This window comes from Alligator mississippiensis, chromosome 6 (genome assembly GCF_030867095.1).
Source record: "Alligator mississippiensis isolate rAllMis1 chromosome 6, rAllMis1, whole genome shotgun sequence".
Classification (NCBI taxonomy): domain Eukaryota; kingdom Metazoa; phylum Chordata; order Crocodylia; family Alligatoridae; genus Alligator; species Alligator mississippiensis.
The window spans coordinates 68,786,069-68,814,055 of NC_081829.1; the positions used below are offsets into that span (position 1 = coordinate 68,786,069).

Here is a 27,987-nt window from a genome sequence, read left to right on the forward strand (position 1 = left end):
GGTGAGCCCGCAGCTGGAGTACTGCGTTCAGTTTTGGGCCCCTCAATTCCAAAAAGATGTGGAGAAGCTTGAGAGAGTCCAGAGAAGAGCCATGCGCATGATCAGAGGTCAGGAAAACAGATCTTACGACAACAGGCTGAGAGCTATGGGGCTCTTCAGCCTGGAAAAGCGCAGGCTCAGGGGTGATCTGATGGCCACCTATAAGTTTAGCAGGAGTGACCACCAGTATCTGGGGGAACGTTTGTTCACCAGAGCGCCCCAAGGGATGACGAGGTCGAACAGTTATAAACTACTACAAGACCGTTTCAAGCTGGACATAAGGAAGAATTTGTTTACTGTCCGAGCCCCCAAGTTCTGGAATAACCTGCCATCGGAGGTGGTTCAGGCACCTACACTGAACACCTTCAAGAGAAATTTGGATGCTTATCTTGCTGGGATCCTATGGCCCCAGCTGACTTCCTGCCCCTCGGGCAGGGGGCTGGACTCGATGATCTTCCGAGGTCCCTTCCAACTCTAATGTCTATGAATCTATTAAGCTTTAGTAGTCTGATAGAGGTGCCTACATGAGAGTCCACTTCAAGTGCTTGGCAATATAAGTTCCACTGCTAGTGTACATGCGTTCAGTGTATACGCAGCAGAATTTTTCAATCATGTTTTCTTCAGAAATGGATCGCCGAACAGGGATAAGAAAGTATGTGAGGGTCTGGAAGGCTCTAGAACTGGATGGATTAGCCAAGTGTATCATTTCCAGATGATTTCTCTAAAGCAATAACATGAAATTAAAACTCTTTCCAAATGAAGAGGATATGATAGGAACATGGAAATGGATTGTATGCTGCTCCTAACTGAACAATTAAATCTGCTGTCTTCATATCAATGGAGTTTTGATCCAGTTGATTTACACTTAGGAATTTTTTATTTTGGAGGTGGTTCAAGCTGCTTGTATTGTGGGCTTGCCATTGTTGTAATTGATTTCAGTTCAATGGATATCATTGCAATGGAGGTTATCATTGGTCTGGAACATATCTGTTTGTTTGTTGTGATACACCTTTCACTGGCATTGCTATCAACTTTGCCTTTTGTGATAATAGGTCTTGTGACATGTGTTGCTGAATGTGTGGCAGCATTCTCCAAGGCTGTCTAGTAATATCGATGATGGAAAAGGAGGATAATGTCTAGCATGAATGCATATGTAGACATACCTTTGCAAAGGATGTGCGATCTCCATCACAGGAAGTTTTTTTATGTGTAAGTTAGATAGGGATGTTCTTGGCCTGAGCTGAAGGTTGGCCTTAGTGACCTCCTTGGTAACCATGTTTTTCTGTGGGTGCAGACACACATTAAGGCCCCACTAACATGCTTTATATAAAGTGCCATGAGTTGGGACCTTCCTTCCTCCCAACTTTGCCTGTTGGGTCAGGGAGGGGGCTGGAGCCAGCCTGCACTGACCCTGACCAGCAGGTGGGGGCACTCCAGAAGCCTCCAAGGAGGTTGCCAAACCACCCCTCATCCCCCCCCCTCCCCCCCGTCCCCAGCTCTGGGGCTGTCATCAGGGGAGGGAGGGAGAAGGAGGAGGGAGCTCCTGGCCGCTGAATGGCCAGAGCTGTGAAGGTTGGGGGCGGGGGGGAAATTGAGCCCCCTTGCCTTGCGGTCCCAACCCAGGGTAGCTGAGGGGGCCCATAAGGCAAAGGGGCTCTTCCCTCCCCCCTTGCCATTCATCAAGTAGGAGCTCCCACCCCTCTCCCCACCCCCTGTGTGGAAGAACATTGGAGGGAACACAACCTGATTTGTCCAGGGTTTATTTTTCACACAACTGGACATTTTAAAAGCACTCTGCAGCTGTGAACATGTTATGGTGTGGCTGTAGAGCTCTTTCAGGGGCCAGATTGCTCAAAAAATGTCACTTCTGTCTGCGCCCATCATAATAAAAATATGGAAGAATAAGACACAATTATGTGCTTTGGGGAAATGGTTTATTATGAATAAACATGAAAATAATTTTTATATTTTACAGGTATGTTTACATATCACAAGGATTCACACTGTCATTGGTTTAGCAGCTTTAAATGTGAAAACTACTCTGAATTCCGATTGGTTGGAGCTGTATCCTTTGTCCACAACAGAGTACTACATGATTAGTACCTTAATTAGTTAACTGTAAAAATAAAACAGCAGGAATGTCTGAAAAAAATACAACAGACTTTTTAAGCTTTTAGCATGGTTTTCCGTTTTCAGGTGACATCCCTTTTTAATTTTATATAGCCAAAATAGAATACACTGAAATTTGTAGAAGAAAACTAAAAATAAGAAAAATATATTTTAACTACTTGTGTATACGTAGGCATGATTACTAGGAATCAAGTACTTCAAAACTGGGGCCCATCATAATAAAAATATGGAAGAATAAGACACAATTATGTGCTTTGGGGAAATGGTTTATTATGAATAAATAATAAACCATTAATAATAAACCATAATAATTTTCCAAGGCTCCAGTTCCCTAGGGCAGCATTCAGCTGCGCTACCCATTACACTTTTTTTTTTCTGCCACCTACTGGGTCATACAGACAATAGTCGCCCTCATAGCACCTCCTTCATTACCAATTTGTGGGAATATCTTGAAATTGTCAGCTATAGAATGTCATGATCATCATAGGTCTTACCTAATGTTTTTCTATTTTTATTGAAGCATTGATATTAAGAATACAGAATTCTTGAAGTAAAATTACTGTATCTGTAGTTTTAATGTTAACCAGTTTGTCCTTGCGTTAGTGATATAGTATCTTGAGTGTAAAGGATTTCAAGAGTTCATCAAATTGCATTCTATAGTAATTTTAATCTTATTTACTTAAAGTATATCATATAGTTGCATTTAGATTTAAAAAATTATGGACGTGAAAAAAGGAACATAATTTTTTACTTAAATTAGTATTGTGAGTACTCTATGTATATTAAGTTGTTTATCTAAGATTGCCTAAAATTATTAAATAATAATAAGAAGGTGATTTTCCACTTAACATTTGACATTTATAGCTTATGGGACTCGCTGTATATAATAGTATTACCTTGGATATTCGCTTCCCACCCTGCTGTTACAAGAAACTGTTGAGTCCTCCCATTGTTCCTTGTGATCAAAATACTCCTGTAGGCATCTGTGATGTTACATTAGATGACCTGTATCAGATTATGCCTGTAAGTATAAATCATTATTTTAAAGGCTGATTTATTGAAATAGCTAGTTTAATTTGATTACTTGGTTGCTTCTGTTTTTGTTTAATGTACATATAATAGTTGCTTTTCAATATGTTTACAACTTTCTATACTATTTGCCTTTTAGGCTGCCTTTTTGTGCTAAATCTCTGCTTGCCTACTCCTAAAAGGTTGAACCAAAATATCCTTTCTATTATTTGAGTTTATGGGGAAAAACTGGAGGGCAACACAACTGCAGAATTGTATTATGGGAGACCCATACTATCCTGCAGTCAGTAGACATAGTAAAGTTATTGGGCATGCATCAGTTCTGGAGGAACAAAACTTTCCAAGCTACCTACACATGGCCCCATCCGTTATTTTGTGACCAAAATCCATGCTGGGGGCAGCATAAACTCAGTCTTAAACCTCTCCCCCTGGGTCAGGGGTTTCAAATGTATATGGCTCAGATGTGGCCTGTGGAACCCCTCCATCTGGCCTCCGGTGCTGCCCCATGGTCTGATCAGACCCACAAAGGGCATGGCACATGTCCATAGCACAGAACCGGTCCATGTGGCAGCTGAGTTTGACACCGTTACCTTGACATAACTGCCAGCCATTTCAGTTCCTTTCTTCACAAGTCTCAGTCTTGAATTGTAAAGTCAAAGATGATATTTGTATGCAGTTTCTTAAGTGAAGAAACAAAGAGATACCTAATTGAGGACAGGATCTTCAGCTTTTTTTGCCTTGCAAAAACCACTATATCTATGAGTAGCGTTCCCTTTTAAATACCAGCAACCCTAGTGCCTATTGCTTTCATTGTTGAGGAGGCAAAGCATTTTTTCAGATAAAGATATGCAGACACAGATTTACAAAATTTAGCTGGAACATATGATGGTGCAGGTAACTGCCTACTGGGATTTTCATGAGTTAGGTGGCTGCCATCTGTTGACTGTCCATGTAGGTGAAGAGTCTAACCTGCCTAGGTGCTTTTGAAAATACCATTAGGGGCACGTATACACAAGCCCGGTGCCTGCTCTAACGTGGTACCTTGATTAATTGGGTCTGCTGGAGCGTGCTAATTAACAAACTCCAGCAGTCTTGGCATCACGTGTATTCAGCGTCCCTGCACTTCAAAATGGCAGCAGGGGCACTTTAACTAAAGCTTATCAAACGGGATTTAGTTAAAGCACCCCCGCCACCATTTTGAAGTGTGGGATGCTGAATAGATGAGATGCTGCAAGCGTTTTAATTAGAGCGACTCTCAAGAGCCGCTCTAATTAAAGCACTCCCCGCTCCCCCCTCCCAACACACACACACTCAGAGCATGTGTGAAGATGCCCTAGGTGTTTATCTTCCTTGTTAGAAGGCTAAGTACATATTTAAAATGTGGCCCTTCATGTTCTCATGTCACAGGAGGAAGTTTATATGGGGTAGGCTGGACATAAAGGGTGCAGACAGAAGTGTAATTCCCAGATGTAACTCAGAAATATTTCTGCAAAGTGTTCTGAGTTACAACATTACCCCAGACCAAACAGAAGTTCACTGTTGGTTTCAGGGGGTAGGGGAATCTAGCTGCCTGCTGGGAGCCTGCACCCAGGTTCCCATAACAACAGCCAGGCTCTCTGCCAGTGCTTGCTGTCTTTAGAATGGGAGGGAGGAAAGGCAGCAGAAGAAGCTTGTTCTTGTAGCTCCCCAGCTAGTGCTGAAGGGTGGGGTAGGTAAATTGGAGCCCACCCACCTGGGGTGGGCAGAGGGGCTCTAGTACAACTGCCCCACTCTGCAGGGGGTGCTAAAAACCCACAGATTGAACTCCCTCCTCTCCCTTTCCCCACTCCCATTCTGAAAACAGCAACAGGCTGGGAGCTCAGTGGACACAAGTTACAAAAGATGCTACATTTTGAAGCATCTTTTTTCTGATACCTCATGCAGTTAGGGGTGAGATTTTCACCCAGTCAGCCACTTTTTAAGGTGTCAGCAGCCGTGCACTTCTGTTTGGTCATAGCTATAAACTGCTTTCTTGTCCAGATCAGGCAAAAATTGTCACTTCTGTCTGCACCCAAAGCAATGTTATTTATCTGGATAGAGTGAAGCCTTTCATTAGGTCATTATATAGGTGTTTGAGGAGGAGTTTTTCTTCCTCATTAACTTGCTTCTCCAGCTCCCCACTGTAAACAGGTAATATGCAAAAAGAGATCCTAATGTTCCCAAAGGAATACCACCTAAAAAAAATTGAAAAGCTATCTTAACAAGTTTGGCATCTGATCTTCACCCCATTGTCAAGGCTGTCATGATTTTGGTGGGGTTTTTTTTTTTAAAGAAAAGGTAAAGATAAGAAGTAAACTTCCACTACTGCCTAAAAGTTTCCGTAATTCATTTTCTGAGGACAAGCGTTCTGAAGAGCCATGCCTCTCTTAGAACGGATGATCATTTTCTTTGGCCCTTAGACTCCAGTTTGCTCATTGCAGACCTAGATACAGGTCTGCGTAATCCACTTAAATAACCGTGATAATCACAAAATCCCTTTTCTGGAATCATTTATTCTGGATGCCTGGTTTCTACTAATATTAGGGTTGGTGCTATACAGAAATCTTATAGCAGGATAACTTTCTGGGGGTTTGATCCAACTGATAAGAATTTGTATATGGCTTTTGTATTCTCCCACTGAGGAGTTTGTATGATTTCAGAATAGTTTCATAATGAGATGGAATGATTACCCACTAGAAATGGCTTGAAAAGGACACGGTGGAATTGTATCTAATTTGATAAATTTAGTGAACTTTTTTTGCAGGAGTTAGCTCATGGACTAAGTGAACTCCTATCCTATGAAGGCAATGTCGAAGAAGATTTCTATTCAACCTTCCAGGTACTATAAATAGTAAAATTCTGAGTGATTATCAAACTAGATAAATAGATCTGTCCATGTCTCCAATGGAGTGGTCCATCACCAAAAATGAATATGGATTGTTCAGCCTTTAGGTGGGTAAAGGATAAGAGGCTATAAGGTAATGGTGGCCAACCTTTGGCATACTTGCCACATGTGGCATGGGCAATCTTTGTGACATGCATCGAGAGATCAGGGGACAGGCAGGACAGCTACAGATAGGGCAGGAAGCAGAAAACAAAGCAACAGCAAGGGAAGGGGATCAGAGTGAGCACAGGGCTGACCTTGTGGCACATCTGCCAAAAAGGTTGGCCTCCAGTGCTATAAAGCTTGCCTGAATTTGAAAGTTACTGTGATCCAGACTTGCTTCAGTTTTGTGAAGCAATAGGTTGAACCACAATAGGGTCCTACTGTGACCCTGTTGTGGTCCAACCAGGCTTGCTTCAGTTTTGGAGGATTGTCTCAGTCTGAAAGTTGAGCTGAAAATATGATTTAGGTAGAGACTTGCCCAACTTAAAAGATTTATCTAGCCCTGAAATATACTGGGTAACTATTTGATATATTCAAGCCCAAAAGTCTGGCTTAGAGATCCCTGTTCCAGTTATGAAAGAGTTGGTATGATGTAGGAATTTAGCCTAGGTAAAGGTGTGTTCTAGCATATAGTCACTTTAGTTCAGTCGGGAAAATTGACTTTTAATCCCCATGCAAGCCTGAAAACATTTTAAATTGGACATCAGCTTATTCTTGTTCAGTTTATTTTGCTGTAGTTCAGTTATTGTTATCAAGTGGTATGGAAATATTCATAACATGAATTATTTTAGTTTCTATGGGACATACAATTAAGAGTTTATTTCTTCCAGCGTGCTTAATGGACATCTATACACATACTCCAGGGTGTGGGGAAGCGGGGTTAATTAGTGACTCTGAGAGCTGGGATGATCTGACTGGGGTGATCTAGTTGGGGATGGTCCTGCTTTGAGTAGGGGGTTGGACTAGATAGGTTAGATAACCTCCTGAGTTCCCTTCCAACCCTCATTTTCTATGATTCTATGAAAGCTGCTCTAATTAAAATTGAGATTTTTGAAATTAAAACTGTGGAGTCAGGTAGCCCCTTTGCTCTCTGCTTCCTTCCAACCTTTTCCCTTAGCAGCCCCTTCCCCCTTTCCTTACTGTCAGATACTGCTCTCCCTGAACGCGTGGAAATGAAGAGCAAATTTGAAAATAATAACTTTGAAATTAAATAAAGCTGTAGCAATTTGCATATAATACCCATACACTTACTTCATGGATGCATGTTACCTTTTTTTAAACTACTGCAAATTTTGGCACAGGTAATCCATAAACACTTTTCTACAGCACTATGCATAATATTAGTTCAAAACCAAAGCCTTGTGATTTACCACATAGTTTATTGGGCTGGGACCTACTCGTGTCAACAGCATTTCAAGCCATAATGACTCCAGAGGTCAGCTTGTGTGTATATACCAGATTACCCCTCCTTCCCCTCCCCACCATAGGAACCATGTGCTAATTTGCTTTAATTCATGACTACAACCAATTGTTTTTGTCATGAGTCCTGGGATGCTCTTAAAATTTATATGCAGATGCAAGGCAGCCTGATCCAGCTTCACCTCATGGAGGGTAGGGCCGCACTAATCATATGCTCCAGGCTGAGAAAGGGGGTGACAGAAAGATTCTGCATAAACTGTTTGGAGCTCTGCTTCATGATGTTTGCCAGGCATTTAAGGCTGCTGAAGTAACAGGAAACATTGGAAAAGGAAAAGAAAGGCACAGCTCAGCTGTGAGAGTAAAGAGGAAATTGATATTTATTCAATATGGTGGCTCACCATGGCTTGAAAAAGAGTCAGCGCTGAGGGAGAATAATTGCAATGGGCACTACCAAATATCTGATTCAGATGGGCTGTACTAACCTATCTTGTGGTAGGTTCCCACCAGCATGTTTGCCTTATGTGGGCCATGCATTGTGCAGTTATGCTCAGTGTTGGCTGCATTTAATCAACTTCATAGTTGGTTTCCATTGCTGAGCACATACAGCTTTTGGCAGTAGTTTAATGGTTGACAGTATATTTATTGAGGTTTCCTTGTATGCAGTTATAAGACATGGGGCTTTTTCCCCATGCCAGTTGGGAAGGAAAGCCTTGTATTCAAGTAAATATGATGTATGGCAAAACTGTATGGTTTGTATTGTGCAGAAAGTCAAACTAAATGGTCTTTATGATTCTTTCTACTCTGGTATTTATGAGTCTATTGATCTGTTCATCATAATTAATACTAATAGGAGTTACAGGTATTATAATGTTGTCTCTCTTCAGGTTTTTCAAGAAGAATTTGGAGCCATAAAATCTTATAACCTAAAACCAAATGGTGATAAAGTTCCAGTTACAAATCAGAATAGAAAAGGTACATTAAAGATACAATAAATCAAAAAGAAAATGCATCCTCTGTAATAAAAATATATGTAATTTCGTAGAGCAGTAAAAATTATTATGCTATTTTTAATTCTACTTAAACTGTATTTTAAATATTTCTGTATTACTTTAGCTCAATTTAAGATACAGTGCAGCAAAGGATTATCTGAAAGTTGTTACTTTATAATTGAAAGAAAATGAAATACTTTTCTTTTCAGAATATGTGCAGTTCTATGTTGACTTCCTTCTCAACAAATCAATCTACAAACAGTTTGCAGCATTCTATTATGGATTTCATAGCGTCTGTGCTTCTTATGCATTGATGGTAAGATTAAAGTGGAAAATGTTATAAGAAACTTTATTTAATATTGTTAATTTTGTATTTGTGATGCAGCATTGTTAAAGGTTGATCTGAATTTCCTAAATTATTTTTAGTAATTCAACTGGTTTTTGTTTTATTGTTCATAGAGACTCGAATTCAGCAACACATTTAAGCAAATGCCTAACTTTTAAGCATCTAAGACTGAAAATGACTAGAAGTGTGTTTAAGAAAATGAGCATATAATTAAATAATTAGGGTTCCACAATATTCTGTTTTCCAACTTTGTGTTCTTCTGAGGATTTTAAGTTCTTAAATCATTTTAATGAATTTCTTTTCTCAATACTGCTGATATGTGTATTTTATAATCTAATCCCCATTTAATGGATAAATACATTGACACAGCTTAAACTAAGATTTTGTTAGAGGGTACCCCAGGTTAAAAAAAAAAGACTTGATTTTTCAAAAGGACTTGGTACTCAACCACTCCCATTAAATCGGTGTTCTGTACTTTTGAAAACTGCAGCATTTATTTTGGTGCCCATGTTTAAATTTGGAGTTCACATTTATAGATACAGGCAGTCCTCAGACTTACTACACAATTGGTTCCTGAAAACCGCGTCTTAAGTCGAAACGTTGCAACTCAGAACCAATTTTCTCATAAAAAAACAATGTTATCAATGGGGGATTGGTTCCTGAACCAAGGCCCGATATGCTATTTTCACCAAAAATACCCCAGAACTTTGTATTCTGTCAATTATAGATGAGTAATATAGCTACATTAATGCATTTATATTGTAAATAGCAATCATATTGATTTGGAAGGACTTCTTTGAGGTGACTTTGCTGGACTTTTTGAAGAGTTCTTGTCTGGAGTCTTCTCAGAAGTCCTGGCTGCAGGTTTTTCTGGAGTCTTGTCCACTTTCTTAAAGAAAGTGTCCAAGGAAGTTTGGACAGATGTTCTCCAGGGAGATGAGCGACACAGCGAACTTCTTCACTGACATGGCGTTGCATCAGATCAAGCGTTGTAAAGCTGAAACTGATGTCATAAAGTTGAAACAAGGTGTCGATTTATAAAAGTTGTAAGTGCAAAACGTTGTAACTCGAAACATTGTAAGTCACCAACTGCCTGTACCCACATAATTATTTTTTTTTAATTTTGGCCTACATAGCCATAACTTTTTAGAAAGATCATGAATTGAACCCCTACTTTGTGATTTCAGTCTTCTTTCTCTCAAGTCTGTGGTCCCCAGGTTTTTGGTGTTCCATCTCTGTTTCTGTGACAGGTTTGCAGTAGTACCCTACAGTCTCATGTGCAGTAATCCAGATGGTGTCACCTGCTTAAGTCTGTGCGGGCCGGGAACGATCCGAGGCCCTTTTTTTGTGCCGCGGGCTGTGGCCAACAGCCCGGACACGCCGGGTCGGGGAAGGCAGGCGGCGCACTAGAATTAGGCACAGATGCTTAATGGTTGTTTAAGATTGTTTACTTACACCGAAGATGGTCACCGTGTAGGCTGGAACGTTTCCAGGAATACTTCGCTTAAATCCTAGTTTAAGAACTCGGACAGAACTCTGGATTCACTCACAATTCACTCACATGAAGATGTCAAGGCTCCGTGGAACTTTTGCGCGCAGGGAAGGGTACATCGAGGGATCGTTCAGCGACGGGGAGAAGAATCAATAGGTGATCAGTCTATCGATCAGCTTAGTCGCAAGTCAAATCTCCTTAGAGGCACTCTGCAGCGTGCTCGAAGTTCTCCGACTTGGGCGGAAACCACTCAAGCCTCTTATACGGCTAACAAGCCAATTGCTAGCCGCCACGTAGGAATAATTTAGAACTGACCAATAGTGGGGTACGAATTTAAATACAAAGGGCGGGAACTCCTTGCAACATGCATTTTTGTGTTGCAACGAAGAAATGCGCCCTGCAAAGAAAGCTACAAACGGCAGGAAAATAATTCAGCAGTGCCGAAGCACGCACACAAAAAAAAATCACACCCTTGGGTTGTGACAAAGTCCACTCTGTCCTCTTCCATTCTTATTCCATTTTCTTCTCATCTATGTATATTTGTCATCTTTTCTTATTCCTCTACACTTTCTTCCATTTCTCTCTTATAATCAGCTGGTTTGTGAAACCCACTGTTTTCAGCCCCTGAGTTCTCTCCTCTTTTACTTTTATCCCCCTTCCCCACAGATTCTCCATATTGTTATATTCTGCTTCTTCCCTTCCTTCCATCCCTTGTTTTACTCCCTCTGTCTCCCATCCCAACCCTACTGTCTCCTCCTTAGAATAATAGAAAATTAGGGTTGGAAGGGACCTCAGGAGGTCAGCTAGTCCAAGTCCCTCCTCAAAGCAGGACCATCCCCAACCAGATCATCACAGCCAAGGCTTTGTCTAGCTGGTTCTTAAAAACTTCCAAAGATGGAGAATCTACAACTTCTCTGAGTAATCTGTTCCAGTGTTCTACTACTCTCCTAGTGAGAAAATTCTTCCTAATTTCTATCTTAAACTTCCCTTGCTGCAACTTGAGACAGTTGCTCCTTGTCTGTCATCTGTCAACACTGAGAACAGTCTAGCTCTATCCACTTTAGAACCCCGCTTCAGTTAGTTGAGAGTTGCTACTAAATCTGCTTTCACTCTTCTCTTGACTAAATGAGTTCAGTTCCCTCAGCCTTTCCTCATAGGTCACATGCCCCAGCCCCCTCACCATTTGCATTGCCCTTTGCTGGACTCTTTCCAATTTGTCTACATCCTTTCTGTAGCAGGAGACCCAAAACTGAACACAGTACTCCAGATGTTGCCTTACCAGTGCTGAATAGAGGGGAATAATCACTTTCCTTGCCCTGCTGGCAACACTCCTACCGATGCAGGCCAATATGTCATTAGCTGCCTTGGCAACAAGGACACACTGTTGGCTCATATTCAGCTTATTGTCCACTGTAAACTGTAGGTCCTTTTCAGCAGAACTGTGCTACCCAGCCAGATAGCCCCCATCCTGGAGTGGTGCATGGGATTGTTCCATCCTAAGTTCAGGACTTTGCACTTGTCCTTGTTGAACCTCATGAGATTTCTTTTTGCCCAGTCCTCCCATTTTTCTGTCACTCTGAATCCTAACCCTACCCTCCAAGTACATATCTACTATTCCTCCCAGCTTGATGTCACCTGCAAACTTGCTGAGGGTGCACTCTATCCCATCTTGAGGTCATTGATGAACATATTGGAAAAAAACAGGCCCCAGGACAACCCCTGGGACACTCCATTTGATACTAGCTGCTAACCAGATCTTGAGCCATTGATTACTACCCTCTGAGCTCAATCCTCCAGCCAGTTTTCTATCCACCTTACAGTCCCTTCATCCAGCCCATACTTCCTTAATTTGCCTGCAAAAATGTGGGAGACCATATCAAAAGCCCTGCTGAAATTAAGGTATACCACATCCACAGAGCCAGTCATCTCATCATAGAAGGCAATCAAGTTGGTTAGGTATGCCTTGCCCTTGGTGAATCCATGCTGACTATTCATAATCACCTTCTCTTCCAAGTGCTTAGAAGTGGATTCCTGGAGGATCTGCTCCATGATTTTTCCAGGGATTGAGGTGAGGTTGACTGATCTGTAGTTCCCTGGATTCTCCTTTTTCCCATTCTTAAATATGGGTACTATGTTTGCCCTTTTCCAATAATCTAGAACCAATCCTGATCCGCATAAGTTCTCAAAGATAATGGCCAGCACCTCTGCAGTCATATCAACCAACTCCCTCAGCACCCTCAAGTACATCCTGTCTGGCCCTATGGACTTGTGTATGTCCAGCTTTTCTAAATAGATTAATAGATGCTAGGATCGGAAGGAACGTCAACAGATTATCGAGTCTGACCTCCTGCCCTAGGCAGGAAAGAGTGCCCCCAGCCAGATGCCTATCCAGCTTTCTGTTAAAGACCCACAAGGTAGAGGAGAGCACCACCTCCCTTGGAAGCCCATTCCAAATTCTGGTCACCCTTACTGTGAAGAAGTTCTTCCTGATGTCCAACCTAAATCTGCTCTCTGTCAGTTTGTGACCACTGTTCCTTGTTACCCCAATGCCACATAGAGGGGAAGTATCACCTCCTTGGTTCTATTTGTCATGCATCTACTGATGCACAATAAAGTGTGGTTAGCTTTGCTGATGATTTCATCTCACTGACGACTCATGTTCATCTCGGAGTCCGCTATGACTGAGAACCCTTTCCACTTCCGTGCTGCTGGGAGGATCATTCCCCAGCCAGTAGGTGTGCTTGCACTTCCTCCAGGTCACTCAGTTTCCCACTTACCTCAGGGCTTTGGTTTCTATCCCCCAGCGAACCTAGTTTAAAGCCCTCCTCACTAGACTAGCAAGCCTATCTGCGAAAGTGCTCTTCTATCTTTGTCAGGAGGGTCCCATCTCTTCCTAGCAATCCTTCTTGGAATGACAGCCCATGGTCAAAGAAGTCAAATCGCTGCTGGCGACACTACCTGTGCAGCCAGGCATTGATCAGAATAATGCACCCACTCTTGCCTGGGCTGTTCCCCTTGACCAGAAAGGATCAAAAAGATCCGCCCCCTTGACTTCCACGCCCTTCACCCTTGCACCCAGAGCCTTGTAGTCATTTCTGATCTGCTCAGGGACTCTTCTAGCAGTCTCATTGGTGCCCACATGTATGGTAGTAGTCAGAGGGCCAAATGAGTCTCAGTAATCCCTCCCTTGGGTCTGGGCTTCGGGCAAGCAGCAGACTTCCTGAGGCAACATATCAGGTCAGCAGATAGATCCCTCCATCCCCCACAGAAGGGAGTCTCTAACCACCACCACCACTCATTGCTGCTGCTTCTTGGTGGTGGTCTTGATCATGGTGGATGGGTAGGTTTTCGTGGTGGATGGGTCGGTTTCGACCTGGAAGGATATGGGCAGTGGGGTCCCTCAGGGCTCAGTCCTTGGACCGTTACTCTTTAATGTCTTCATCAGCAACTTGGACGAGGGAGTGAAGTGTACTATGTCCAAGTCTGCGGATGACACAAAACTGTGGGGAGAAGTGGACACGCCAGAGGGCAGGGAACAGCTGCAAGCAGACTTGGATAGGTTGGACAAGTGGGCAGAAAACAACAGAATGCAATTCAACAAGGAGAAATGCAAAGTGCTGCACCTAGGGAGGAAAAATGTCCAGCACACCTACAGCCTAGGGAATGACCTGCTGGGTGGCACGGAAGTGGAAAGGGATCTTGGAGTCCTAGTGGACTCCAAGATGAACATGAGTCAGCAGTGTGACGAAGCCATCAGAAAAGCTAATGGCACTTTATCATGCATCAGCAGATGCATGACGAATATATCCAAAGAGTTGATACTTCCCCTCCATCGGGCGCTGGTGAGACTGCAGTTGGAATACTGCGTGCAATTCTGGGCACCGCACTTCAAGAGGGATGTGGATAACCTGGAGAGGGTCCAGAGAAGGGCCACTTGTATGGTGAAGGGCTTGCAGGCCAAGCCCTATGAGGAGAGACTGGAGAACCTGGACCTTTTCAGCCTCCGCAAGAGAAGGTTGAGAGGCAACCTTGTGGCTGCCTATAAGTTCATCACGGGGGCACAGAATGGAATTGGTGAGGTCTTATTCACCAAGGCGCCCCTGGGGGTTACAAGAAATAATGGCCACAAGCTAGCAGAGAGCAGATTTAGACTGGACATTAGGAAGAACTTCTTCACAGTTCGAGTGGCCAAGGTCTGGAACGGGCTCCCAAGGGAGGTGGTGCTCTCCCCTACCCTGGGGGTCTTCAAGAGGAGGTTGGATATGCATCTAGCTGGAGTCATCTAGACCCAGCACTCTTTCCTGCCTATGCAGGGGGTTGGACTCAATGATCTATTGAGGTCCCTTCCGACCCTAACATCTATGAATCTGCCCACCCTGGGGAGGCCTGGCCTACCCTTCTCACCAATGGAATGAGCTCCTTGCCCTCTGTTGCTAGAGCTCCATATCTATGAGTTCCATTGCTATGATTCTGTGATTCTCCACTGCTGCACATGGAGATGAAGATTTCTGATTTCTGCCAGAGGTCACAAGCTTCCATCTTTCACCTTCCTGAGAGTCCACGTCCTCATCCTTTTCTAGCTCCTCTTCCACAGTCCCAGAGGTCTCCTCCAGTATCAAACTAATAAATTCCCCATGGCAGAGGATGCTTTGGAGCCTCACCACCTCCTCCTGTAGCTCTCTTGCCTGTTCCCTGAGAGACACCGCCAAGGGGCACCCCACCTGGCCGTCACGAGACAGAACCTGCAAGCACAGTCCCTACAGCACCAAACCTGGACCTGGGTGAAAGCCTCAATGGCGAGCAGTCCTGCCTGGGCAGAAACCTCACAGGTGCAAGCAGAGGCAGTGGCTCTGGCATTGCAGTGTCCTCCAGCCACTTCCCTGGGTCTCTTAATCTGTCTCTTCTCTCTTCCTGCCCTTCTTCCAAGCACACCTTCTCTAGTGAACTTGCCTGGAAGCTGGCCTGGCAAAGGGTTCCTCTTTTCCTGCTTCCTCACACTAAGCTTTCCCCTCAAACAGGAGTGGGGAGGGAAAGGTGCAAACCGCTTGCCCTGTTTGCTGCCCCTGCTTGTTTGCTCCCTGGTGGCACTGAGAGTCTCCTTTTGTACCCTGCTGGGCCTGGATTAACTCCACCCCCTTGCTAGGCTTTTGGCAGGCACAGGCAGCAATCACTCAGGAATCAGCAGTCACTAAACTAGCAATGTTCCCAGCTTCTCAGAGCGCACATCCCAAACACACAGCCCAGCCCACCCCACAAACTCTCAGCAAGCCAATGGCACAGGCAGCTCTGGATCACTTACCTTCCCTGGGCAGGATCTAGTGCCTGCTGCCTGGCGTCTCTTTCCCTTCCCCTTCTTTCTCTTGTTCCCAGCAAACTGCTTGCTTTATTTGCTCCCCCTGTTCGCTTCCTTCCTCATACATAGTTGATAATATGCAAAAAAAACTAATTAGTGACAGTTTTTATTAGAGTTGGGATAAACCTACAACTGTCTTGATTTAATAGGTAATTCTTTGGGCAAGTTGATGAATTTCTAATTATTCTTATCTTGGAAATTAATGGGAGGGGGGGTGGGGAAAAGGAAGAAAATCACCCAAAAGCCAGAATAAAGTATAAATCCATTTACCCTTCCATGGGTCTAGCATTTTCTGTATGGCTTGCCTCTACTTCCAGGGACCTACCCCTACCCTCCTGGGTCTAATATATATATTCACTGGAAGTAGAGGCAAGCCATAGGGAAAATGCTGGACCCATGGAAGGAAGAGGGAGCGTTATTTTAAATGGGTTATCTCGTGCTCTCTGTCTCTCTTATTTTTATTATTGGCTGTACATTGCCTCCCTCTGCTGACCACCTTTTTGCCATCCTTCTAGTATCCGCTTCCAAAGTGCTTTGTAAGCTGTGACAGAAGCTTAAGAACTGAGATCCAGATGTATTGAAATGAAATAAACACAGCTAGCTAGTAGTAGGGGAGAGAGCAGCTGCCTATCTCTCTCAGACAAACCTGAAACACTGAGCAAAACATTAATTTCCTGTGACAGGTTTTCTGAAGCCAGACCTTTCTATCCAAATTAGAACCATTGGTAGCTTTGGAGAACCTAAAAAAGAAACCCAGCAGCCAGTTCAAAAACTATTGTATGCTACCCACCTAGGAACCAGTTTCTGTAATGAGGATAGTGTCTGCGCTATCTGTAATGATCCATGAGCATGATCATCAATTACCATAAAGAATAAGACCATGTACTCCTTGGGAAACATTATGACAGTGTGTGTGCGTGTGTGTGTGTGTGAGATTGACCTCCAAAACCCCATATTCATATTAACTTCCACTGGAAGAATAGTAGAAGGCAGGGCAGGGTGGCACCTTAGATGCTAACTACATAAGCTTTCATAGTTGGTCTTGAAGGTGGTGTTACCCTTTCCTGGTTTTCTGCCTGACTTTAATCTAACATGACTAACTAGCTTTCTCTAGTATTGGAAGAATGTACAAGACCAAGAGTCAGGGATTCTTTTGTATTGTATCTTTTGTCCTTCCCCTTTTTTAAGTCAGAAAAAATTAAGAAGAGGAGGTGATGAGCATTTCTGCTTTCCAGTAAGGTTGGTCTAGTATGGCCATCTTCATCTAGAAATATTTTACTAAATGCAATGAAGCTTCATTATGGGGAATGAAAGTCCATTGAAATGCTTTGAAGTACTTTTAAAGCTTTTGCAGCAAACTATAATATGCAGCTGTGGTTTCAGAATTCATTTTTTATTTAGTCTATTTTCATATTTGCATTGCAATACCAGCTGAAGGCCCAAAGGAGGCAGCATGGTCTAATGGATGGGGCACTAGTATAGAAGTTGGGTCTTGTTCCCTGTCCTGAAATTGATCTGCTGCGCAACCAGAGGTGTCATTTCAATTCTCTGCACCTGTGTTTCACTTCCAAACTTTAGACTGTCTTGTTTATATTATAAACTCCTCAGGGCAGTGGTGCTTTTAACATTTTGAAGTGCTGATTTTCTTTGGGACGTCTGGTGCTACCAGACTACAAATAATAATGAAAATTAAAATCAGCGCCTCCTTTGTGCTAGGTGCCATGCAAACAAACTTGAATTTAAAGTTTCTGTCCCAAACCAGTTACGTGATTCCCTTTTTGTCATTGACATTTAATAATGTAACAAGCGTAATAAAAAAGGAAGCGTGAACACAGTAATAAGAATGCACAGAAGGATAATGCTAGCCAATACATTTTGCTCACTAGTAGTTTTTTCCTCAGTACATTCAAAAATCAGTTATAATTTTGAATCCTGTTATCATTATTTATCTTGAATAAGTGTTCTGCCAGTAAATGGTGTAATGCTTTTTTTTGGCAGTTGCTTCGTCCAGAAGAGGTTGAAATTCTTGTTTGTGGAAGCCCTGAACTGGACATGCATGCTCTACAGAAAAGCACCCAGTATGAGGGATACCAGAAAACTGATCTTACTATAAGGTAGACTTAATTTGTGCTTAAAAATCACATTTGTGTTCCCAATAATGCATCATTCTATGATATTTTCTAAAGGAGTATCAAATATATTTTAGACTTACTAATATATGACCAGTGTAAAAGAAATATTTCAAAATGAGATGAAGATGCTGTATTCAAATATTCTTAAATAGGAAAAATTACTGTAGTTAAACCTCCTTATTGATATCTTGCTCTTCACTGATTTCTTTCTGTACCTTTAAAAGGATGCAGCTTCAAGTCTATCCATTTTTAAAGAGCAATAATTTCAGTTATTTCACTGATCCACTGTGTGATCTTTTTACAATTATTTCTGTTTTCTAATAGCATATTAAGTGACGTCATCTACCTAGAACAGTGGTTCTCAACCTTTTAAGACTGCAGCCGCCCCTTTGAATGTTTAGCAGCACCCCATTAAAAACCCAAATTAAATATATTATAAACATTATAATTTTATTAATATGTTCTTAATGTATCTGATCATTATAATTTATATGCACCCTAGTGCCACCACTGCTGTGGCAAGGTGGAATTGCACCACATGCCTCTCTGAACCGGGTTGGGAAGCAGCTATGGTAGGAGCACATGAAGTAGTAACTTACAATCACTTGTATGGTTTCTTTTAACAATAATAAGATTTAACATGGTTCCAGACAGAAATATACCTGTTAAGTTACATTGCCTCTTTAAATAATATTTGGTTAAAAAAATTTGTAAGTTAGGGGTAAGAGCATGCATACCTCAGCGAACACATTATCTTCAGTCTATCCCACTACTACAGGTATAAAATCCAGCTCTGAATAAGAATTATTTATTGAGAAATGTCATTGACAATCTATTTTAAAATGCGTATAACCATGTGCATTACTTGCAAACTAAACTGTTTTTAAAACCATACGTATGTTGGTAGATCTGACTTTTCTTCTGCATTTAAATTTTGTATTAGTTTTACATTACATGGCAGTATTTGAGCCTAGGTTGTAAAGACAGCATTAAAGGCTGCTAGACATTAAAACCCACCTCCCACCCCCCACCCCAAAAAAATCACACTACTAGAAGCAGCAACGCGTTACTTTGACCCAGCTCCATAACATATATATATTGGATGCTTCAGCAGGGCTTTGTTGTGCTTTTATCTAAAGCCAATTCAATCAACTATTATATAGAAATGTCAAAAATGCCCCACTAAAGTGCCCTATCTATACAGATGTCAGGCAAGCTGGGCCCAATTAATGCACTGCCTCTTCTTGGCATGTGCTTGGCTCACCATGGGAGTGAGCAAAGTTTAAAATAAAGCGCCGGGTTTTTTTGTTTTGTTTTGTGCTTTTAACGTCTGTAAGCAGCCAAATTGCTTTTGTCAGGATAGTAATTTTATTTCCCCAATGTAGATACTTCTGGGAGGTAGTTCTAGGATTTCCACTTGACCTTCAAAAGAAGCTGCTTCATTTTGCTACTGGAAGTGACAGAGTACCTGTGGGAGGGATGGCAGATTTGAATTTCAAGATTTCAAAGAGTGAAACATCCACTAACTGGTACGTAACTTTTTATTTTGAGATGTTACATTTATTTTCCATGGAACTAGCATATTTGCGTGTGTTGTAAACAGACAAATGTAAATTGAATTTATAACTAAAAAACTGTATTAGATTATTTTAGCTTGAAATTTCAAATATTAAAACTAATAACTTTATTGTATGAATTTAACAGATTGTCATTTAATAATGTCAATTTCCTGAGCAGTGTTTACGTATGGAGTACAATTTTTGCTTTTGTAAATGAGTTGTTCTTATACCTTAGCATTGTTTGTTTGTTTCTTTTAATTACCAGCTCTAATTCTTGAAGAATTAATTCAAGAAACAGCTTTTCAGTCAAAAGAGTCCAACAGTGTCATCTGAGCACTGATCTTCACTCGTCTATTGATTTTACTCTGGCTCTTCACAAACATAAAGATCCACCTGCTTGGATCATATTGAAGCATCAAGGCAGTAATAGTGCCTAAAATTAAAGCCATTATATATATAAAATATGCTTTTCAAGGTATACATTATAGAAGGCTTCAAAGTTGACAAACACCTGCAGTACTGTTGATTTCTGTAAGATTTATGGATGCTCAATGTCCATAAATGCAGATTGTCTGACTTCCCAATGGTCTAGAACAGGTGTGTTTTAACCACCAGCTTTTGGGCCAAATGAGGCCCATGGAGCCATCACATCTGGTCCATGGGGCTCCCAGTGGGTTGGGAAATTTTGCAGCAGGGGTGTACTGGCCATTAAAACAGCCACCCTCTCCCCTGCACTAAAGTCCTGTGCTGGTCAGGGACAGGCTGGGCTGGCTGCAACCCCTTTCCCTGTAGGTACCATGGCCCCACCCCCTTCCTTCTCTGCAGACTTGGGTTGGGGCCTAGTCACGCACCTTTTCCCTGTGAGGCCCGGTGGGGCCTGGCCTCACCTCCTCCTTTCCCACTCCCCGTCCAGGGTCAGGCCATGTCCCCTTCCCTCCCTGCAGGGCCAGGTTAGGATCTGGCCATACCCCCACCTTCTCGCAGTGCTGGGCCCCTTCCTCTCCATGAGGCCAGGACAATGTCCTGTCCTCTGCAGGGCTGCACTGCAACTGGCCTACCCCTTGCCCCCTTCAACGTGGCCAGATAGTGCCTGCTGTGCCCACCCAGGCACCAGATGAGGCACACTGGCTGGATCTGGCCTGCAGACAGACTGAGCACTGCCAATCTAGCCCGCCAAGCAAAAAGGCTGAGCTCCACTGGTCTAGAGGTGTGGTGCCTCCTCCTTAACCTCTTTCTCAGACAGTGAAATTTAATTTACTGTGCCCTAATACTGGTGCACATTTAGACAGTAACGCTTTACTACGGAAGCTAATTAGTCAACTCCACAGTAAAGTGCATGTATGAATGCAAAGGCCTCCATGATGAAGGAACTGAGTTAGTGGAACAGTAACATGCCTTAAGAAGACATTTTTGCAAATTGTTCATGCTTGCAAGAGTGCACCCTTTAGGCTAGACCTAAAATTCCTGAGCTGTCTCCTTCCTAGACATGTCTATGGGAGTATGCCTTTGGTGTACAGTAAACCATGATTTTTACTGAGATATTAGCTTGAATTATTCAACCTTTCTTACAAAAACTATGGGCTCCTATAGACATGCGGGGAGCCTGGAATCCAGTGCATCAGAACAGACTTGATTAATCTTGTATTGGCCTAGCTGTTTGGGTCTTGGCCTAGAGGGGAGTGTGCTGACTCCAGGGCCATAGAGTTGCAAGTTCAAGCCTGGGTGTGTGCCTAGGCTCCTGGGTGGACCCCGGGGTCCAGGGATTTTATCACCAAAGAGGAGTATACCTCCATAGCAAGAGTACGTAGGGAGGCTGTTAGGAAGGCTAAGGCGGAGATGAAACTAGCGCTAGCAACAAGGATCAAGGACAACAGAAAGTCCTTTTTAAATACATAGGGAGCAAAAAGAAGGTACTAGGCAACATGGGGCCCCTGCAGAATATGCTTGGCAACCTGGTGGATGCACCAGATGAAAAAGCAAACCTTTTTAACAAATTATTTGCCTCCATTTTTCTGAGCAGGGACCGGAACTTTTCCCCCACCGGGATACAGATCAGACTCAGGAGTAACTTCGCCAGGCCTAGGGTCAGGGAGTATCAAGTTAAGGAACTTCTGGAGGGGCCGGACATGTTCAAATCAGCAGGTCCAGACCTTCTCCACCCCAGGGTGCTGAGGGAATTGGGGCCCTTGGCAAAGCTGTATGAGCACTCATGGTGCTCTGGCCAGGTGTCAGAAGACTGGAAGAAGGCCAGTGTGGTCCTCATTTTCAAAAAAGGGAGGACGCAGGCAACTACAGGCCCATTAGTCTTACTTCAGTCCTGGAGAAGCTCTTTGAAAAAATTATCCAGGAGCACATCTGGGAGGGACCAGCAGGGGGAGGATGCTCAAGGGCAACTAGCATGGGTCCATTAAGGGCAGGTCCTGTTAGACCAACCTGATAGCCTTCTACGATCAGGTCACAAAATCATTGGACACCACGGGTGTCGCAGTAGATGTCTTTCTGGACTTCAGGAGGGCCTTCGACACAGTCTCCCACCACATTCTCATTAAAAAGCTAGGTGACTGTGGTTTTGATGCTTACACAGGTAGGTTGCAAATTGGCTAGGGGGCCAAGCAAAACTCATGTCACGTCTAAGCGTTACAACATAGCGGGGTGAAAACTGCAGGGGTGGTAGCTCTTACTGAGGCCACAAAGCCTGCCAAGTTTCAAGAAGATCAGTGCAGGGGTTTGGAGGGAACTGCGGACAAGCAAAACGCGTGCCATGGGTGCTTATGGGACTGACTGTGTCCGTCTTGCGGCGGGGAGGGGAGACACTACTGCACGCCTGGCTGCTAAGCTGCTGTGTTACCAGTTACCAATCAATCAGTCATGATTTGCTCAGGGACCAGGGACTCTGGGACCGGCTCAATACACAGGAGCTAGCTACTACATAACGACTTAACAAGCGTCAATTAGCACCTACAAAACCAGGCTAAGGAGAGGAAAGAATCAATACAGACAACTGCCCCAAGACAGAGACAGCCTTGGCACGAGTTTTGCCTGTCAGCAGCTAGGGGTGCAGGGCCCCAGAACCCCCCTGCACCAATCTCCTTGACACCTCGCAGGGGTCGTGGCCTCAGCAGGGGCCACTATCGCTGCAGCTGTCACCCTGCTATGCCTTAACACACGCAGTGTCACCCATGGCACAAGGTTTTGCTTGTCCGCAGCTTGAGGTGCCGTTCCCCCCCAAACCCCTGCACCCATATCCTTGAAACTTGGCAGACTTTGTGGCCTCAGTAAGAGCTACCACCCCTGCTGTTTTAACCTCCCTGTGTTGTAACACACAGCTGTGACATGAGTTTGGCTTTTGAGAATTTGGGGTACAGTTCCCCCCAAACTCCTGCACTGATCTTCTTGAAACTTGACAGGTTTCATGCTCTCAGCAGATGTTACCATCCCTCCAAGTTTCATCCAAATCAGACAAAAAACAACAAAGTTATAGATATTTCATTGATTCCCCATTATACCCTATGGTCAGATCTCCAAGGTGGCTCCAAAGCTTCGGAGCCACTTCAGCCAGATTGAGGCAGAAACCCAGTCCGGAGCTCCGGATCAGATCACGGCCATCCAAAGCGGCTGGATCCAAAGCCAGATTGGATCGCTGCCTACTTGCACAGGCCTAGCTGGGGTCATTTGGGCTTAAACTTAGTAGGGGTCATAAAAGCCCTGTATTCATTCCTGCCCATGGCAGGGGGTTGGACTAGATGATATGCTCAGGTCCCCTCCAACCTTGCTTCTGTGAAACTATGAGTCTGCTGGAGCATGGAAATTGACGTGCTCTGGCAGCCTTCTGCGTCATGTGTATCAGTGTCCCTGCACTACAAAAATGGTGACGGGGCTCTTTGAAATAAAACACATTCAATGAGCTTTAGTTCAGAGTGCCCTGCTGCCATTTTTTCAGCATGGGGATGCTGATACACTTGATGTGCAAGCGTCTTTAAGAGTGCAGCTCGCTAATTAAAGCGCCCAGTGCCATGTCCCCCCAAAAATGTAAAAGCACTCTATGGTTCTTCAAGAGGTTTTGATCAAACATTCCATAATCTACCTTCTTTTCCATTACCACAAGAGTGATAATATCTAGATTTGATATTGGCAAAAAACTGGGGTTTGGTTGTGGTTGCTCTTGTTCTTTATACCCTCAAGACAGGAATCGGCAACCCCTGGCATGCGTATCAGAGCATGGCACATGAAACCATTTTGGTTGTCATTCCACAACTGGCCCAGGCTCTGGGCAGCTGCTGCTGGCCATGGAGCCCAGGCCACTCGCAGCAGGCAGCTAGGAGGCTACACATCCTGTTGCAAGCAGCCTGGGCTCCATGGCAGGCAGCAACTGCCCAGAGCTCTGACCAGATGTGGCAGGCAGCTGAGGGGTTGCAAACAGCTGAACTGGGCACTGGAGCCCCAGCACCGGCAGCGGCTGCACACACACCTAAGAGCGCACGGCAGGGAAGAGGCAGAGGCAGTGCAACCCTAGCCCCTCCTCCGCTGTCTACCTGGAGACACATGTGCAGATGCCTCCAACAATGAGTCAGGCCAGGGCTCAGTTGACCTTGCTACAGCTGTTTCCAGCCTCCCTGCCACCTGCTACAAGCAACCAGGTTCCATAGAGTACAGCAGTTGTGGACAGCTGTTGCTGGGAGCTGCAAGCCACTGCACCGAGGTCTGCAGCACCCCTGCCTGGCTTATAGCTGGCAGGGGAGAGGCTAGGGTTGCATTGCCCTGGCCCCTTCCCTGCTGTGTGCTAAGGCACACGTGCAGCCGCCACCAGTCATGGAACAAGGCTGGGACTCCAGACCTCAGTGCAGCTGTTTGCAGCCTGTCTGCTGCAAGCCTGGGCTCCATGGCCAGCAGAAGTTGCACATGCACCTTGTGGCACGCAGCAGGGCAAAGTAACCCCAGCCCCTACCCTGCCATCCGCCTAGAGGTGTCCATGCACCTGCCACCAGCAGTGAGGATTGGACCCCTTGCAGCTTTCCTCCCCCTCTCTCTCCTGCAGCACATCCCTACCCTTGACATGCCAAGCCAAGGCATGGGTTGAGGTTGGGGTATTTTTGGCACTCCAGCCAAAAAGTTGCTGACTCCTGCCCTCAGGAAGCATAAGGATGGTCGGGGAGCAGACATTGCCCCAAGCAAACTCTGCTGACAAAAAGAATGCAGTCCTTAGGATGTATGTTCAGTAGCAATGGAATAGATATGGAGAGCACACCTTAGAGAACTAGTATAACTTACTAAAATAAATTACTGTAATAAGTAACAAATTCTTCTAATGGGTTTTGTGAAAGCAATCTGCATGATTTAAAAGATATCAGTTCCTTATGATATCCTAGTTCTGTTTCATTTCTGTATAGAAAATGCACTATTTGTTTTTAACTTTTTTAGGTTACCTGTGGCCCATACCTGCTTCAACCAGCTTTGCCTCCCTCCTTACAAGAACAAAAAGGAACTGAAGCAGAAACTGACAATTGGAATTTCAAATGCAGAAGGTTTTGGTCTAGAATAAAATGAAAGACTTTACAAAAAAAAAACAGCATTTTTATGTAGCACTCACTTTCCTCTACTTGTGCCTTTAAGCTTTTGATGTTTCTGTCTCTTGATACTATGCCAGTCTTACCCAACTTGGAACACTGAAATTTTTTAATTAAATTTAAAAAGCATTCATTTTTGCTGTATGACAATACACTTACTGCTTGCTTTGGCACAGAGAATAATTTTAATAAAATATAGAAAGCTGATTTACTTGAGAGTAAAAATCTGACAGAGGTGACAAATTGAAGGTTATAGTTTTATCTTTGGTTATTCGTAATAGCACTTTACTCTTAATTTACATCATGCATGTTCCACTGGGAAAAGAAACATAAAAGAGTTTGTTAGTTAAGCCCAGTGGTGGGATGTTTTCAATTACTACACACAGTAGCAAAGCACATAACTGCCATTAACATGAAGTATGTGGCCATATTTTCATAGGGGCAAATAGCAATTTTAGTGTAGATAAAATGTATACAGTTTTAATATTCTAGTTTTAATTTCAAAAAAATTAAGCTGGATGTTTTAAGAAGCATGTAAATAAATGCCTCTGAAAGAATAGGGTTTTGATAGTGCCATTTACTGCTAAAGATTTATTTTTACAAAATATGGGGGTTTAGATGTTATATATTCAGCTTTTACAGATCAACAGGTTTGATTATATAGGAACGTCTATGGTAAAATTTTAAATTTTTAAGTTGATTCAAGGCAGACTATTAGTATTAAATAAATAAGCTGCATGTTCTTTCCATGAAATTGGCAGAAAACTAGTCAGTTTCATTTTAGTTTTGTAACCACAGATTACATAAAGCAATTGGATGAAGAAAGGAAGTTTAACTCATTTACTCACTTCAGAGATAAGTTATTTCCACAATGCATGGAAAAATTGTACACTGTGCTCCACTGTCATTGAATCAACAATTTTATGTTGGAAATGTTTTAGTAATATTTAAAGAAGCTCTGACAAAAGTGAATACAATAACATTTTATTAAAATGCTGTAGCTTTCATTTAACTTGAAGGTCAGAATTTAGACAGTGTTTTGGGTTTTTTTTCACTGCACGTATCGAAGTAAATGCCAGGTTACTCACGTTTTGAATGTTTTAGCTAATACAGTGGTGGAGAGAGACTTTTTGGCATAATTATAAGTCTATATTTATTCATAAGTTAAGACAGTTTATCAGCATGCGGCATAGTGTTTGTATATTTTTATATAAAGAAATATCTATTGCGTGTTCTATTTTTTTTTTTAACAGAACTAAAACCCAGATCCTCAAGGGTAATCAGGCATCCAACTCCCATTACAAACAACATTGTTTAAACATTTAGAATTTATCTTTTAGCATCAAATTTCTTTGTCTGTTGCATCAATATAATGTTATAAATAATTGGAATTTGCCTGATTGCTTTTGATAATCTGGGCATGCGTTGCTTATTTGCAATAACAGTAAAATGATTTAGATTAACTTTTTTATTTTTATTTTTTTTACTTTCTATACTGCTTGCACACAACCAGCATATTTCTATATGGTGAATAAACATCTAATTACTCTGTAATTCCAAAGCCAGTAATTCTGTAGTAAATACACATTTCATTCTATTTTTGTCCTTAAAGGTGGTGGATAATTTTACCATTTTTATTTTATTAGGAGCAGAAATAAGCACTGGTTTGTTTGAGTTTTTTAAAGCCTTTAATATTGGTCTAACTCTCTGCTCCTACATAAGACTGATGAAACTCCCATTGACTATAGAATTTGTTGGCCAGTGCTTTATAAAAGTACAGCTTTGGAATTGCTCTTTTATTCTGGACATCCCGAAAAAAAAAAAAAAAATCTGATTGCAGAGTTAAGGGAAGTGCTTCATCATTGCACTGCCTGAACTAGTAAGAAATTTCAAATACTAATACTAATAAGCACAAAAACAGTGGTTATATAAGAAATCAGAATTAAGTATATTTTTATTAATTTAAACTGGAAACAATTGTTGTTCTTTAGAGCCTAATTCATGGATAATAGTGCACATAAACGAGCCAAAATATTTTATGACTCAAGCCCGCATTTAATAAGTTTCTGCCCATCATCACTAAAACAAAAGCTTTACATTCCAGTCTTTTTTTATTGCAAAATTGCACTTTGTTCAGTTTTATTTATTAAAAGTTTCTTGGGGGCGGGGAGGTTACTGTGTAATATTACCTCAGAATTCTAAAAAGCTATTATATTAGCATCAGTTTTGAAATAAGGTAGCTAATTGTCACGCAGTTGCATTTTATATTTCCTGACATTAATACATTAGATATAATATGAATTTTGTATTTGTTAAATGAAAGCATTACACCGTATTTATTAAATAAGCCTCTAATCTCGTCACTTAATGTTATTTGCTCATCTACCTTTTGTTGTCCTTTTGTCTTGCTGTGTAATTTAGCAACCTTTTTTATCTCTGCAGTTGTTCTGTACATTGCCTAAGGAAATCTGCTTTGTATAAATTTGTTCATTACCAAGTATCTATTTTTATGTATTGAAATTGTGCAGTCATTAAATCAAATGTTTCCGTTTCTTAGCCTCACTTACTTAATTCCAAATTCATAGAAATTAATAATTTTCTGTTAAATCTATTCACTGAGTAAGACATCCTGAGTTACTAATACAGAGGTACCATAAAGCCTGTACCATATCTGTATTTTGAACTGTAAGTCTTGTATTGTTTATCATGCTATAACACAAGAATGTAAAACAATATTGATCCTGAATCTATTCTTCCTTCTTTTCCCTGAACTTTCAGCTTCAAAGCTGTTCTACCTTGTAATGTTTAGCTTGTAGAATGCTCTAGCCATAACTCTCCAGTCCCACTCTGACATCTAAAATGGAAAGGGCAGCTGCAGTGCTGGTTACTTTGGCTTTATGCTGCCTAAGGGTTCCCATGCAGAGGAATAACCTCCAGCCAGTTTCTAAGTCTTTCTATCCAGCTTTCTATCTCATTTGCAGCAGTGGAGTGCCACAAAAAGGATTGCATCTGGGAGAAGTAGTCCAGCTT

General features: G+C 42.5%; 1 protein-coding gene across 2 annotated transcripts in view; it reads left to right on the forward strand.

Annotated features, from left to right (window-relative positions):
* HECTD2 (HECT domain E3 ubiquitin protein ligase 2) overlaps positions 1 to 27,508 on the forward strand; it is an 83,627-nt gene extending 56,119 nt beyond the window's left edge. For both annotated transcript variants that reach the window (XM_014607794.3, XM_019484259.2), the window contains 8 exons: positions 2,015 to 2,103; positions 3,034 to 3,192; positions 5,981 to 6,055; positions 8,407 to 8,494; positions 8,721 to 8,827; positions 17,701 to 17,816; positions 19,220 to 19,363; positions 24,812 to 27,508. In XM_014607794.3, coding sequence (XP_014463280.2) covers positions 2,015 to 2,103; positions 3,034 to 3,192; positions 5,981 to 6,055; positions 8,407 to 8,494; positions 8,721 to 8,827; positions 17,701 to 17,816; positions 19,220 to 19,363; positions 24,812 to 24,932 — 899 coding nt within the window. In that variant the 3' untranslated portion in view covers positions 24,933 to 27,508. The remainder of the gene's footprint in view (positions 1 to 2,014; positions 2,104 to 3,033; positions 3,193 to 5,980; positions 6,056 to 8,406; positions 8,495 to 8,720; positions 8,828 to 17,700; positions 17,817 to 19,219; positions 19,364 to 24,811) is intronic.
* The last annotated feature ends 479 nt before the right edge of the window (positions 27,509 to 27,987 follow it).